Below are 15,858 nucleotides of genomic sequence, written 5' to 3'. Positions count from 1 at the left end.
TCGGCCTGTTGGGAAGCTTTATGGTTCTTGTCACGCTGTATGTTTCCCGTCTTTGGAAAGAATTTTGGGGTATAAAACCAAAACAACCACCGACATACAGGGGATGGCTCCCGTGGTTTGGTTGTGCCATGGAATTTGGCAAGGGTCCACTACATTTTATAAACAAAAAATCGAAAGAGGTAAGTTCTAGGCTTAGTCTTGGTTATCCAAACTTCCAATAAAAGTTGATGGCCATAATCTCAATATAAATTATAATCACCATAACTTAATTTGGCCCAGACTTCATATGATATAACTTTGAAGTATCTTTGATGGTTAGGCTATCAATGTCTTTTGACTATCTGTAAAGAAGGAGCTGTTAAAGCAGTTTGACAAAGGTATAGGGTCTACACTGTTATTGATTTAAAAAGCTCCTGTGCTTTTAAGGTAGGCCTGGCTTTTTTAAAATGTATAATATTTTTTTCAGTTGGGATCAATATTTTCTATAAAGGTAACTGGTGAATATATGACATTTGTGACAGACCCTAAAGACTTTCAGTATTTTTTTCAATCACCTTGCCTGGATTTTCAGAAAGCTGTTCAAGGACCAGTTCAAAATGTTGGTAGGTACTAGTTATTTTTAGACCCTTCAAATAAAAGTCAATAAATACCTGCAGATTTGTGTTCAATGAGTGAGAGGGTTATGTTACATTCTGTTTTTTGTGTGTATGTGAAAGCAGCCAGCACTGTCGGAGTTTTAATTCTTGATTCTTTTTCTACTTTTAGTGTCCATTACCAAAGAGTCTTTCTTTGCATACCACAGCAGTATACATGATTTAGTTAAAGGGAAATTAGCTTCATCACAACTAGCTCCCATGTCTGATAAATTATATACTGAATTCAAAGAACAGCTTGCAAAACTTCCTGAAAGTGGTAAGTAGACAATATTTTTTCAACACAGCCACTGTAAACATATATAGTTCATGTTATATGCCATAAGCAGAATCTTCCTCAAGAAAATTCTGTCCCTATTTGTCTGGTAAATTTAGCTTTTCTTAAAATGTAAAATTTTTATCAACATCTCAACTACTTGATTTGACTTCATGTACAGGTTAAAGTGGGAATGTCTTCTTGATATGTTCTGAAATATCCTGAGTAGCATTAATATATTTTTTAAAAGTATGTTTTTTACTGGTTTTTGAAACAAAATTATGATCAAAAATTTTAAATGTAACATAAAACAATAAATATCTCTAAAAACAACTCAGACTTGAATATCATGAAAAAAACATCTGTTTCAAATATTAAGTAACTTGTTAAAATTGTCTAGATGATCTTATCTCGACAAAAGTTTAACGATATATCATGATAACTACCATATATCACGATTTGGTGATATTTCGGTATTAACAATATAAATTCCTATACCGGTATTTATCGTGATACCGGTATATCGCCCAGCCCTAATCCTGAGGGTGGTTTCTACTGCTAGTTTCATAGTTGACTGAGACAATGCTATTATCTTCTACAGGTACTATAGATTTAAATAGATTGATCAGAAGTGTTTTGTATAAATCTGTATTAAATATATTATTTGGGAAAAATATACTTCCAACAGATGATGAGGTAGGTTAATTTATTCTAAAACTGTTACCAAACCGAATACTATGTTGATGAAGGTGATTGTCAGCCATTTTTTTCCAAATGAATGTTATGGAATATGTTGAGAATATAATTTACACACTTAAGAGCTACGAAAAAAACTCTACAAAAACATGGAATTTGATGGCTCACTGGTAATGTCTGGCAATGTAGACTGTTGTACATGTCCGGCCCCATAGCCAGGCTTAATTGTTCGGAGGTGCAAATAATATATTCAGAGGGGCAATTGTGTACAGTGTTTAGTTGCAGTAATAGAATTAGTCGGTTGTCAGAATTGGTACATGATGTATCTATATAGAATAAAGGAACAAACTCTGCATTAATTCACAGAAACAGGCATGTTTAAAATTTTACATCTCTTGAAGATTTCTCTGTATGTTTTGTTTTACTGTTATTTAGAAGCAGTATAGAGAGTTAGAAGATAACTTCACTAAATTTGATGAACAATTTGAATATGGTTCAAAATTACCAGCATTTTTATTAGGGTAAATGTTTCATTCTAAATATTTCTGATAAATAGTAAAGAAATTTCTGATTTATTACATCAATTCATTGCTAAAACTTAATGCAATTTGGACAAGGGATATTGCCTATTTATTTTTTCTCGTTCCTTGATAATTATTTTTTCATAATGCTTGGAGATTCCATAATCAGTGAATATCTTGGTTGACAAATTATTTTATATTTTTTTTTATAGAGGATGGTCTCAATCTAGACAATATCTTATTGATATGTTTAAAAACTTGGTAGACAGTGAAAAGAAGAAATCTCAAGATTTACCAGTTTCAGAGAAAGTGAGTATGGATAGACAAACGAATAGACTTCAATTGGAAAACCTCATTATGAAAAACTTATCCTAAAGAAGTTTCCTAGATTTTGTATAATTCCTGGAAATCCACTAAAACTAAGCGTTTGAAGACGAACTAACTAATTACAAAATATGCATTATCACTTAAGGCCTTTGCGATAAGTAACAGCATCAAACAATCAACTTTAGCGGAATTGCAGAAACCACAGACGTCTCATTGAAATTTGGAATGATGCAAATTGATGCTATCAGTTCCTTGATACACACTTCATAAAAATGGCTGGAAAATTTTTGGGTCTACAATATATTTATTTATGTTCCCTGTGAGCCTAAAACACCCAAAACTAATTTTTTGCATATTTTCAGACTCTGCTTCATAATGTCTTAGAATGTGTTGATAAAGAAAACTCACCAAATTATTCTGTATTATTATTATGGGCTACACTAGCTAACAGTATACCAGTAAGTATTTGATAATACTATCTAATCAACACTTGTAGCATCCCTTTTGCTACTTAGCCCCTTTTATCATAGATTACTATAAAGCATTCCATTTTCAATCGCAATCAGTCTGCGTGCCATTTACTTATCAATAACGTATAGCGGTAAAAAAATAATAAACATACAAATAGTTTTTTGCGTTTTTCTCGGAAAGTAATTTCGCGTCATATATCATCATGCAAGGTTTCAAGCGATCACCCACAATATGTTTATTATTTTGTCCTTGACTTTATGCCAATTAGAGCTTGTTTGGATTGAAATGATAAAGTATTTTAGGAAACAATTTGTCACAATTTCCTTTTGTTATCTTATCAAAATCTATAAGATCAATGCCATTCATATTCCATATTAAGATATACTATCAGTAGTATGTAAATTTTGTAATACATTTTTATATAATCAATATCATTCATACACTATGTTTTGTAGGTTATACTTATATATATGTTCCTAGTAATGCCTTCATGGAACAACTAATACTCTGATTATTAAGTTTTTTAGTTTGGTATATCTAAGGCTGATCATATCTTAATATTAGTTTGTGTCAAACTGTCAAAAATACTATAGAACAATTCTTTCTAATGGGGGAATTTTCATTAAAAAAAAATTTGCTTTTCAAGCATGTATGGACATGAATCTGAAAGCCTATTGTTTATGCTAGAGATGACAAAATTTAAACAATTGAATTAATTTATCATAAGATATGTACATGCGAAGGTGTTTCTAGTAATGCAGGAAAACTTGAGCAAATAGATAACATTGTTCATATTTATATATAGTGTTTGATATATCTAAGGCTGATCATATCTTAAATTTCTTCTGAAAATACTTAAGGGGGAAGTTAAAAAAAACTTAAAATATGCTATTCGAGCATGTACAGACATTCAAATCTTAGTGCTACCACTGTATGCGCTAATGATGAGGAAATGTAAACGATTGCATATTTTCTATAATAAGAAGTTGTCTGAAATCTACAAGGTTGAGAACAGACACCAACAGTTTATAGTGATCTGTGAAAATACAGCTGCCCTCCATTTAACTTCAGGCTTTTGCTGTTGGCTGTTACATTGCTATGATTCTGGATACTTCCAAACCCTCGCTATTAATTTGCGTGCAACAGAAATATGAAAGAATGGCAGACAGCCTAGTGCTATAGAACTTGGTTGTGATGATCTTAAGTACACCATTAAAATCCAATGATCAGAATTCCCACACATTATTGTTGAAAATGGCGTCTACAATAGTTGTGAACAAGAAAATTCGAGAATGAAATATTTTTTTACATGATTAGAAGATAAAATTATGAGAAAACTACACTTGTTTAAAAAACATCTAAAATTATTGATGTCATCAATGACCTTAACTAACGGCACAATTATACTAATGAGACTTAAAAGTATTGTTATAACTTAAAAGCTGAAAATCAATTCATTCATCAATACTTTTTTAAAGGTAAAAATAAATAATTGTGTCTTTGAATGATCACGAATTTCGGATCTGAATCTATTCTCAAATTACCAACAGTTATATAAGGATTATTTTTGAACACGCGGTCACCATGAGATGAAGGTGTTATTTATCAACAGATCTGTCATTTCATGTAAAATGGAACACTAATAACATCGCTTTGTACCATTCCAATTTTAATCAGACGTCTGTGGTTCTTGCTATTTCACTAGAACTATGTGGAATATATGATGTCACTATTACAGAAGTCCTCATTTATATCAATATAGATAGTGACATCATAAACACTTTTAATGGAATTGCAGGAGCCTCAGAAGTCTAAGAGAAAATTGGAACGGTGCAGATTGATGATATCAGTGTCTCTGTGACACATAAAAATTAAAGAAACCCCTTTTCAATCCCTTTAAACAATTTTTTTTTTCATTCTTAAATTTTCTTGTATAAAACTTTTAGACATGCCATTTAGAGGTCAAATATGAATTTGAACCCTTTTTAGTAATCAGCATTTACTGTCTGCTCTGTTATTTTGAAGAAATCCATCAAAGCCAATTTAGAATTGTCAATATTGTTTATATTTTTAGATGATATTTTGGACAATGGCATTTATAGTAACAAGACAATCTGTTTATGAAAAAGTGTGTAATGAAATTGAAGAAAAACTTCCAGAGAAATTAGAAACAAGTATGTTAGTTATACTAGTTCATATATTTGCAGAACTGTCTTTGCACTATTAAGTAATGAACTGTGGTGATATGAATGCATTGTACAAGGTGAAAAAGTTAATGATATGCCGAAGGCTGGGTACTAATTTTCGATTTATCATTCATTTGCTGGGCAATAAAAATGTCAAATAACCAGCTTTGTGCAAGTATAAAAGAAGCACTTTCTATATTTTTAATTTTTAGTTACTGAGGCTGATTTACGTAAAATGCCATATTTGAAAAGTTGCATCTTAGAAACTGTCAGGTTAAGATCACCTGGTATCATTCCACGCTATGTTGCCAAACCTTTTAAAATAAGGGTAAGTATATGTACTGCACGCAGGGTTTTTATTATTTACACTGACAAAATTTTTCCAGATTAACGGTAGATTAAGAGTATTGTGCATTATGCATGAGCATAATATTCACAGTTATATAGTATATGAAATATCAAAAGACCAAAAAGACCCCTAAATAACATTATAAATAGAGGTTATTCTATGGTTATGAATGGTTTTAGTCATTGTATAACCTATTTATCCTATGTAAAAAAAAGATTTAAAATGCCTTCTTAAATAAACTCTTGAAATATATTGGTACCCATTTACACCACAATGATACGGTCAATGAAATAAATTATTGGAATAATGAGGATGACCTAATCCTTGTCTTTCATTTTTTGAACATAATTGAGTATATGACCTCAAAATTCGAATGCTCTAACCCCTTGATCAACAGCCTGTTCCCTATCTAAATCTTAAATGGGTAGCCTACATCAAATAGTTTGTAAATTTGAATTATATACTCCATATTGCAGGACTTGACAGTACCAGCTGGTAATTTAATATTTGCCTCACCATTCTGGGCTCATAGAAATCCTGAACATTATCCTGACCCTGAGGAACATAAACCTGTAAGTAATTGACAGTTCACAACTATAAATGCCTTCATATAGAAGTATTCTATTTTGCTTTTTGAATTGTAAAGTATACACTTAATTGAATACAATTTCCCTATACAGTATCTATTTTCATGAGAGTCTCTGTAACACTGATGGTTACAGATATGTGCAGAGTGATCCTATTTTAATGGTAGTTATCAGCAGGCACAAGGCTAGAGACTTACAAAGGCTCAGCTTCCTTTTCGGTCATCCTCTTTTACAAAAATAACTAACAAAACCATATATGTGTCAGCAAGTTTGAGACAAACTTAATATTTTAATCACAGGAAAGATGGAACATGAAAGATGTAGAGAGAAATATATTTCCTGAATATTTTTTTGCATTTGGAGGAGGAAGATTTCAGTGTCCTGGAAGGTAATTCCTTTTTTTTCTAATTTTCTGTACATATGTAAACAAAACTTACATTGCTTTCGTTTTTATGATCTAACTGTAGTGACTGTAAATGGAAAGTGAAAGATGTGTCTGTGTATGTTAAGAATTCACATGTATTTGCCTTTTGACATTTAAAGTTGGATGTTACTTATATATATTATTTATTTGCCTGTGACAAAATTAAACTTAAGGACAATTGCCTTGTTTTAAAATGAAACTTGGTTGTCACAAATTCATATATATTGCCTGTGACAGAATTCAAATGTTTCCAGATTTACTCATGGGTTAAGAAAGCTTAAGGACTATCTTCAGAATTATACAATATTTGTATTGAGCGATGCTGATTTTAGGCTTTTAGCAATTTAGCTATGTTTACTAAATTTAAAGAATTAGGCTTTTTTGAAGTCATAAAATATGTTTACCCATTTTCTCCAAATTTCAGATGGTTTGGTTTAATGGAAATTCAGATATTTGTTATTATGTTTTTAAAACAATTTACATGTGAAGCCTTTGATCCTGTTCCCCAACCAGTAGGTGTTTATAAAATCCTTCTTTACTTTCACTTCTAAGCAGTTTTCATAGCAACTCCCAAGAAATCTAAAATGGACACTCATAGCTACAAAAAACTGTGCTTTACACAATAGCAGTTTATCCTGGAAAAAACATAGGGGCTTTATTACATTCCAAAAAAGAAGCTCTTCTACTTTCTAAATTTCTTCCACAATTAAAACTTATATAGAGTAGATGATTTATCAAGAATAAAAAGAATCTGAAAAGCAAGATTCAATTCAGATAGTCGTCATGAAAAACCCAACTTAAAGGGACATGTGTGCCATTTTGGGGGGTTGATTTAAGTCTTGAATATCATATGTAAATAGTCTTCAGAAGTACTGGAAATATACGAAATGTACATAATTCTTTTAAAAATACTACAAACTAGGAATTTTATTCACTATTTCTATATATCAAAAAGAATCTTAAATTGATGAGACGTCATTTTAACATTTAACATGGTGAGCTGTGAACACTATTACTGATCAGTTGAGCTAAAAAATTCAAGTTTCTGAGACTAATGTATGATTGGTAAAAAAAAAAGGCCTACCCATCCCTTTAAGGAATAATTAATTTCTGCTCTTATTATCATATCCACTGTTTTATTTTTCATTCAGAGTCCATTCCATATAGTTGGAACCCAACAACCACTAGGACCATGTATGGTGGAATTTCACCGAAAGAATGTCATATGAGAACTGTGACTGCATTAAGCTATAACCAAAGATCTGAAAAACCCATGCCATTAGCATTGTAAGGATATAAAATTCTCTGTGCTTTGCTGAACATCTCCGAATAACATGCTTTAATTTAGTGCCCAAACAGACACTGATTGTATTCCTATATACTCAAGTCAAAATGTATTTTGTTGAAAAAAATGCTGCCAACAAACTGTTTATAGTTATGTTAAAGCAAGTCATGTCCCTGATTACTTTACAGAGATACTTCCTAAGCCAAATATGTGAATGCTTTTCATGTTACCCAGTGTAAAAAACCTAGGTTGAAGTCCCTTTTTATAATTTGGTTGTATATTGTGCTTGCTCCTGTCCATCCTCAATTGGCTTGTGAGTGCAATAGAGACAACAGTTTTTATCTGATTTGAATGAAATTTGGTGTGGTCATTTATAATAATGAGATCTTGGACACGTTCAAATTTGATGATCTTTCAATGAATGGTTTTTCAGTTATTGCCCTTGACTTACGAAAATTTGTTGGCTTGTGAACCGATAGAGGTGACAGTTTTTCAGAATTTTACTTTACTTTTAAGTTTTTGTTTGATTAAATCAATAATATCTTCACAAATTAGATTTTTGGTATGATTTGACACAGATTGGTGACCACCTTTGATATACTGAAAACCTATTTGTAATTCCAATTATCAACATATATATTTAGTCAGAGACATTTTTTTGTTGGTTGCTGCCCAATTTGTGTAACTGAATTTGCAGAACCATGATTGACAGAAATAGAATGTCAACAATCTCATAACAGTAAAAGCTGGGTTTCGTGACTTAACATGAAAATTGCTATTAAGGTGAAGCTTATTGAGATTGTGGCATGTTGTTTTATTAAATATAACATTGTTTTTGACCCCAAATATTTATTGTCACATCTTCCCTTTTAATCGTGTCATTTTTTGAATATATTGCAAATTTTTTGCTCCAGCCATGACATTTGAATTGTATTGTAATTGTTATCCATGTATTTAACCAAAAAGTGCAATATGTTAGTTAGCTGTTGTGTATTTTAAAAGCATTAACTGTGATTTTGATCTTACAATAAAAAACGTGCTATATCTTTCTTTAATTATAATCATTTTTATTGAATCAATTTGGAGATGTGCGATACCTAGTCAATCTGTTAGTTCCGCATCTGCTTGTTCTCATGAACATGGACAAAGCATTATGCAAAATTTTGCCATAATAGCAGCATAAGCCTACTCTATTGTGATTTCAAATTCTGTCATTGGATCTTAAACCAGCCTAGCTGTAGGCCCTACTGTAGCACACTGGTTATAGGATATGGTCTCATGTGAAAGACTTTAATATCACTGACAGTGGTTTTTGCATAGATCCTATAAGAAAATATTTATATACATATGTTTATCCAAAGGTGTATCTAACTTTGTGTTAGAAGTAAACCTTCAGCTTAGCGTCAAGCTAAATGGGCCGATGAGACCCTAGCAGAAAAAGGGTGACTCTCGATTTTGAGAAATCATACACTACTGAATAAAAGAATGGTATAATATACAAAAGGTATACAAATTAGGCGAGTTTCGGACTACTCTACAAGTGTGGTTCATGAATTTATATTATGCTACGGTTAATAATAAAAATAATATGATATTCAAGTCGAAATTAGGCCAAAAGGGACAAAAATGATGTTTAAGAAATTTTCTTTGAAGCGATGCTGTTTTCAATGAGTAATTGTGTAGGCATAACTACTTTGAGAGCTTATTTTCGGACTTTCCGAGCTTCAAGACTGTCGTTCGGTCTGGACATACAGTTCTATGGTCTGGTTAATCGAAAGCGAGTCAAGTTCGAGCCCCTGAACATGCATTATCATACATTCTCACGCCACCCATCAGCCGATGAATGGATATAATTTTGCATGGTTACACGTAAATCCTGTCTTGAAAACCACGCTGAACGTCTCGTTTTTTGAAGAAGGTTACCAATTCAAACCAAATGACTATCAGGTAACTTTGTCAATGAAGGAATGATAAATTCTTGAATCTTAATGCTTTATATGATGATGAAATGTGTGTTTATTTACAATGCTTTGAGGCCAGTGATCAAAATTCACGTGAGTTGCCTCCCTTGCACTGTGTCGAAATATAAATTGATAATTAACTAAAACTTAATGGTCATTAATGATGGATTTTGGTACATTGATATAAATGTTTATAGTTCACTTTTCAAAGGTATTTACCAATTTGATTACCAGTGGAAGTAGGTAGGAGACCAAATGCAAAAAGATCCACTGGCATGTCACTGTCCAACCGGAGTGTTTACAGAATCACATTTTATTTTTTATTTCGGTTAGACCTAGTGGGTCTACTGTGTCTGTAGTAGCGTACAATCTGAAATTTTAAGAATAGATTTTCTTCAACTTAAGACAGTGACAACTAATGAAGAGATTGATTAATTCCATATATCTGATTTTAAAGTCTGAAATATGGATCATTTTGGAATTGTATATATCTCTTTGGACCAATATTAAAACTCAAAGACCATGTTATAGATTACTAATATTGATCGGATTAGTTTAAGAATAAGATGATGTAAACACATTAGGATTAAACATAGAGGATCAAAAAGAACTACTGTTTCAGTATTAAGGTGTAAAAAAGGATTACAATGTAGTAAATAAGCTGAACAAATGCCCATTCACAAATTTATTATAAAAGAAGTGTCAACTAAATCAACCATTACAAAATCATAGTTGAAAACATATCAGATTTCAAACTAAAAACTAACTTCCCCCTAAAAAGTGTTCAATATAAGTGGTATCACATCACAGTTAGTGATCAAACTTTTCCTAATTTTAGATTCATCACAAGATTTGTGAATTCAATTACTTGTATATTTTTGTCTGAATTTTCTGCTGAAACTGAAAGTAGCTGTTTCAATTGTATCTTAGTAATAATGTTACTATTTTACAACTATAACCATATATATTATATTATTTGAAATTTCATTGGGGAGATCGAGCTTGTGTCTACAACTGAAATATTTTCAAATGCTAATGTATTATTATTATATTTGAGATATCAGCTATTATTATCATTTATCAGTTGATTTATCAAATAACATAATGTTGAGGAGGCCTATATTTGATAACTAAAGGTTCATATCACATTCATAGACCATGTTTGATTCAAACCAAAATCAACATAAGACCTGTTTGATTCAAAACTGAAACAAACGTAGATTTAAAGGGAAATTCTAATTTTTTAAGTCATATTCAATTGGAGTGACAGAAAGTTTTCACTAAAAACCATGTTTCCACCGAGAATTGCTAAGCAAAGCTATAATGCCTACACTGAATTTAACTGGTTCCCAAATGACTTTAGCATTGATCACAAAGTCACTAATTATACTTGTGATGTACAAGACTACCGTTCAACAGTTAAAAGCAATGTTAACTTACTAATATTTGATCAAAAGGAAGAAAAAATGAAATCTTTATTGTTTGGTTGAAATTCAATGACTCATACTTGGTGTCTTGGATTGTTTATGTGTATGAGGGAAATTGTAAGCATCAATTTGTACCATTCCAATTTTCATCTGTGGTTCCTGCAGTTCCACTTAAACTATGTGTTTGACGTCACTAACCGCAAAGGGCCTTCTAAGTGATTAAAAGCATACATATTTTGCGATTAATGATATCATAAACGCTTACTTGTAGTGGAATTATGAGAACCACGGACGTCTGGTTGAAAATTGGAATGGTGCAAATTGATCAGTGTCCCCAACACACATAAAAAATTAAGAAAACCTCTTTACAATCCCTTTAATGATGATATGTATAATCGTAAGAGATATAAGTTTCATTATCTTTATGTTGATATATACACCAGAAGCATCTTTTTAACAGTTACATAACTTAAAAATGTAAGTGTGAGTAAATAAATTTCAAGGAGATGGCAAGAACTGTCTGTTATGAAACTTGACTCAAAAGTTATATAAAAAGAGAGAATATAAATTAGGATTATTTTGAGGTTAAATGACATTTTCATTGCTTCATGTTTGTTGATTTATTCAGTTTTATAGTTTCCTTATTGTTTTGATTTCTGTTGGTGAAAGTGAAGCTAAAGGTAACAGGTTTTGCAAAACACTTAGACCTGCAGTTACTTTGCAGGGAAATATTGACTTTGCAGTAGATTATTGACTTTGCAGTGAAATATTGACTTTCCAGTGGATTATTGCCTTGCAGTGGAATATTGACTTTGCAGTAAAATATTAACTTTGCAGTGCAAGATTGTCTCATCAGTGAAATATTGACTTAGCAATATTGACTTATCAGTGGAATTTTAAGTTTAGAGTGAAAAATTATCTTTACAGTGGAATATTGACTTTGCAGTGAAATATTGGCTTGGCAGTGAAATATAATATTGACTTGGCAGTGAAATATTGACTTGGCAGTAAAATATTAACTTGGCAGTAAAATATTAACTTGGCAGTGGAATATTGACTTGGCAGTGGAATATTGACTTTGCAGTAGAATATTGACTTCAGAGAAATATTGGCTTGGCAGTAAAATATTAACTTGGCAGTAAAATATTAACTTGGCAGTGGAATATTGACTTTGCAGTGAAATATTGACTTTGCAGTGAAATATTAACTTTGCAGTGAAATGTTGAGTGTGCAATGAAATGTTGACTAAGCAATGAAATATTGGCTTGGCAGTAAAATATTAACTTGGCAGTGGAATATTGACTTTGCAGAGAAATATTGACTTTGCAGGGAAATATTGGCTTGGCAGAGAAATATTGACTTGGCAGTGAAATATCTATTAGGATTTGAAATTAATTTTTTGGCAGTAACAAAATAACATGTTAGTTAAGAATTTATGTTGCTTTCCTTAATTTGATTTAAGGGAAATTTGGAATGGACATTGGTCAGCTGATAGCTTTAAGGATTATAAACTTACATTGACTTGTCATTTTTGCATTTTAGCATGACATTAACTTTTGCCTTTGACCGTTTAAGTTTTTTGCAATTAATGTTTTTTACAAATACACGTACCGTACATGTACATATAAGCTTATATGACAGAATATTTGGGTTTTTTAAAATTACGTTTAACCAGCTGAATCCCTTATCATTTCAGCTAGTATACAAACAAAATGGCGGAAAGTGAAGTGAATAACAGAGAAGAGCAGCCAAAGAAAAGGGTGTTTGATCTGAGATCAGACTCAATTGATGAATCTGAAGAATATTCGGAGAATTCTAGAACAAATTTAAGCAACAAAATGGATTCCATGTCTTTCCAAGCTGCTTCAATTTCTGAATCTCAAAATGTAGGAATGCCTAAACCAGGAACAGGAATGAGGTTAGTTAATCTTTATAAAAAATGTTACTCTAGTTAAGGATTCTTTTGTTTTTTGACATAATGTTTATCCACAGAATGGGCAAAAATCACAGGACACTCTCAGCACATTCTCAGCACACTTATTTATTATACAACAAAATTATGTGCAAGCTTACACATTTTTTTATAGACCATCGTACATTGATGTGACGCATGTTACCTAATTGTTTCTAATTTTTGAAAATCACTATAAAACTCTTTATATAATGAGACCAAAATGGTGCCTTATGTGTTATGAAAGAGCAATATTATTGTCATGTTTTTACCTTAAGAACAAGGCAGGTACAATAGCCAATCAGATTATTGGTAGCACCTATCACCCCCCAACCATCCTTAGTCTAGCTGGATCTAAAATATCACACCATGTAGATAAAGAAACCAATCCTTACATTTATCAACAAATACAAACATGAAATCCTATTAAATGTATTGCCACACTGAAAGTTTCACGCTTGTATTTAATTTTATTATGGCTAATGGTTAGAAATTTTCATTTTATGTCCATTGTTTTGGGTTTTTTAGTACACATACAGCTTTTTCTTTTCTTATGCTGCTATCATAATTTTCAGCAGAATGTCAATTTTCTTTGTTTTTTTGATCATTTTGACTGCTCATTTAGAAACAATTTTCTTATGTCCTTTTTACAAACCCTTTAAGCTTATTATATAGAGATAGCTAAATACAAGGCCTAAATATATGTATTGTTTTGAAACCTGTAAATTATAAAACAGAAAACTGAACTGAGAGCTTTTTTGTGTCTCCATGACAATTCCATCTTTGAGAGAACAATGCACTGGGCAGAGGATACTTACTCTTTCTGTGGACATCAGGCTTTATACTTGGTCATTCCTTTATCTTCTTGAAATAATCCATGATGAAAACAGACAGAGGGTTTCACATGTATGTTTTATATAATTATATTCATGTCTTGACTTATATAAGCTTAAGGGTATTTATTTATAATAAAGTAATAAATCAAGTAAATTTAGAGAAATATTTTCTAACTATTTTACTTTAGATGTCTTGTTCTGTACCTTAGATATCATTACAATGAGTATACACTAGGTTCACATAGGGCCTCGAAAATTAACAGTCCTTAAAGCACATGACCTTCTTAAAGATTGGAATGTTAAAACCTCCATTCTAAGTTTTGTTAACAAAACAAAGACACAGGAAAACTTCACCCACCATTTTTAAATAGTGGTGGTGCAAGCCTATTGAGACTGGGGGTACAAGTAGGGGACAGACTGACTCAATGGGGTGACAACTGCTGAGGCTGAATTCAAATATTGGCTACTCTGTGGTGGTGTTATAGTCACAATCTTCTCATAGATTGTGTTAGAGGGTTCTCTCAAGAAAATTTTAGAAAAAATGAATTGATTTTGTGCATTCTGACACATATTTTGGAGAAAAAAGGTACACATTTAGGTTTGTTAAAAATAAATTGGGGTACAATAAGGGTGGAAACCACTTTTCTCCCCACCTTCACAGACAGCACCACTGTTTTCAAATGAAATATATACATTTTAACCATCATTATCATGTTTCAATTTAACTCATGAGTCTGGATGACAGGTTTTAAAAATCAAAACTCAAACAGGAGATTTTAGCAGTCTGGAATGTTCAAGACTAAATTTGAATGTATCTGTTTTAAATTTTTTGGAAAAACCTTCAGTAAACTAATAGTAAAAGCACTATTTAGATGAAAATCTTGATAGAATTACAGCTAAAAATCTATAATTCCATAGGCTACTATAAACAGTCAAATTCTGAAAACTCAGTTTTTATGTTGTTTTTAGCACTTCTAACATTGATGTCAAAGCTTAAGAAAACTAACCTGAGCATAAATGGTCTATAAGCAGAATAAATCCATAGTAACAAGCTGAAAAATGATCCATAATAAAATTAGAAATATTGTTGTTTTTAAGGGACAGGTTCGCCTTCTGTCTGACCAATTGTACGTCAGTCTCAGAAACTGGAATATTTTTAGCTAAGCTAATCAGTAATATTGTTCACAGATCACTAGAAATTTCGTTGAAATTTGAGCCTTCAAATCCATGTGTGTCCAGAATTATTTACGTTTGAATGTTAAAATTGTGACTTGTCTTTTCTTGAGACTCTGCCATATGTAGAAAAGACAGTTTGTGATATTTTTGAAGGAATCCTGCATTTTTGGTACATTTCTAGTACTTTTGAAGACCAGTAACATATATTAAGACCCAAATAAACCCCCACAAAATGGTGAATCTGTCCCTTTAAACATGTAAATCTGTTGCAGCAGGTATATGAGTATAAAACTATGATATATACATGTTATTGTGTTGACCTTATTTCTATTGCAAATATATCGGCTGTATTTATTTATTCTGTCCTAGTAATAGGATGTAAATTTGCACGTGCAATATTATGATAAAAACGTCACCATTTGTTTTGACCATTTTATCAGTTAAATTGGACTTTATTTGACCTCAAAATTTGGTCTATTTACTATTCTGGGTGCATTAAACTTTTCTTCAACATTTCTCTGTAGTCAAAGTACAATGTGGAGTAAAGATCGTACTGACAGAAGCAATTTTAGGTATGTAAATTCACAGAATGGTTGTATTCATTGGTTGCATATTGTTGTTATTGAGTTTGGATGTTGTTTTTTAGTTGGGGAAGCATTTTGTTGTTTTGTTGTGTTTATTTTTCACTATTGTAAGTTATTTTACTTAGCAATATTGCAATTTTGTGTTTGTTTCTTGCTGAATTGACATTT

The 15,858-nt window shown here is 31.5% G+C and overlaps 2 protein-coding genes across 2 annotated transcripts; both read left to right on the top strand.

Moving 5' to 3' along the window:
- Positions 1-20: 20 nt before the first annotated feature.
- On the top strand, positions 21-7,699 carry LOTGIDRAFT_137877 (hypothetical protein; the record flags this gene model as incomplete). The annotated part of the gene is made up of 13 exons (XM_009047938.1): positions 21-179; positions 467-602; positions 766-912; positions 1,511-1,605; positions 2,044-2,126; positions 2,339-2,435; positions 2,816-2,911; positions 4,999-5,098; positions 5,323-5,438; positions 5,936-6,031; positions 6,346-6,434; positions 6,895-6,982; positions 7,622-7,699. The coding sequence occupies 13 exons, from the start codon at positions 21-23 to the stop codon at positions 7,697-7,699; spliced, it is 1,380 nt and encodes a 459-aa protein (XP_009046186.1).
- A 5,156-nt stretch (positions 7,700-12,855) lies between these two features.
- LOTGIDRAFT_171741 (hypothetical protein) lies at positions 12,856-15,185 on the top strand (the record flags this gene model as incomplete). The annotated part of the gene is made up of 2 exons (XM_009047937.1): positions 12,856-13,061; positions 15,029-15,185. The coding sequence occupies 2 exons, from the start codon at positions 12,856-12,858 to the stop codon at positions 15,183-15,185; spliced, it is 363 nt and encodes a 120-aa protein (XP_009046185.1).
- Between the last annotated feature and the right edge of the window lie 673 nt (positions 15,186-15,858).

Source organism: Lottia gigantea, assembly GCF_000327385.1.
Source record: "Lottia gigantea unplaced genomic scaffold LOTGIsca_119, whole genome shotgun sequence".
In the NCBI taxonomy this organism is placed as follows: Eukaryota; Metazoa; Mollusca; class Gastropoda; family Lottiidae; genus Lottia; species Lottia gigantea.
The sequence above is the reverse complement of the archived record's forward strand: the minus strand, read 5'-3'. Positions and strand labels throughout refer to the sequence as shown.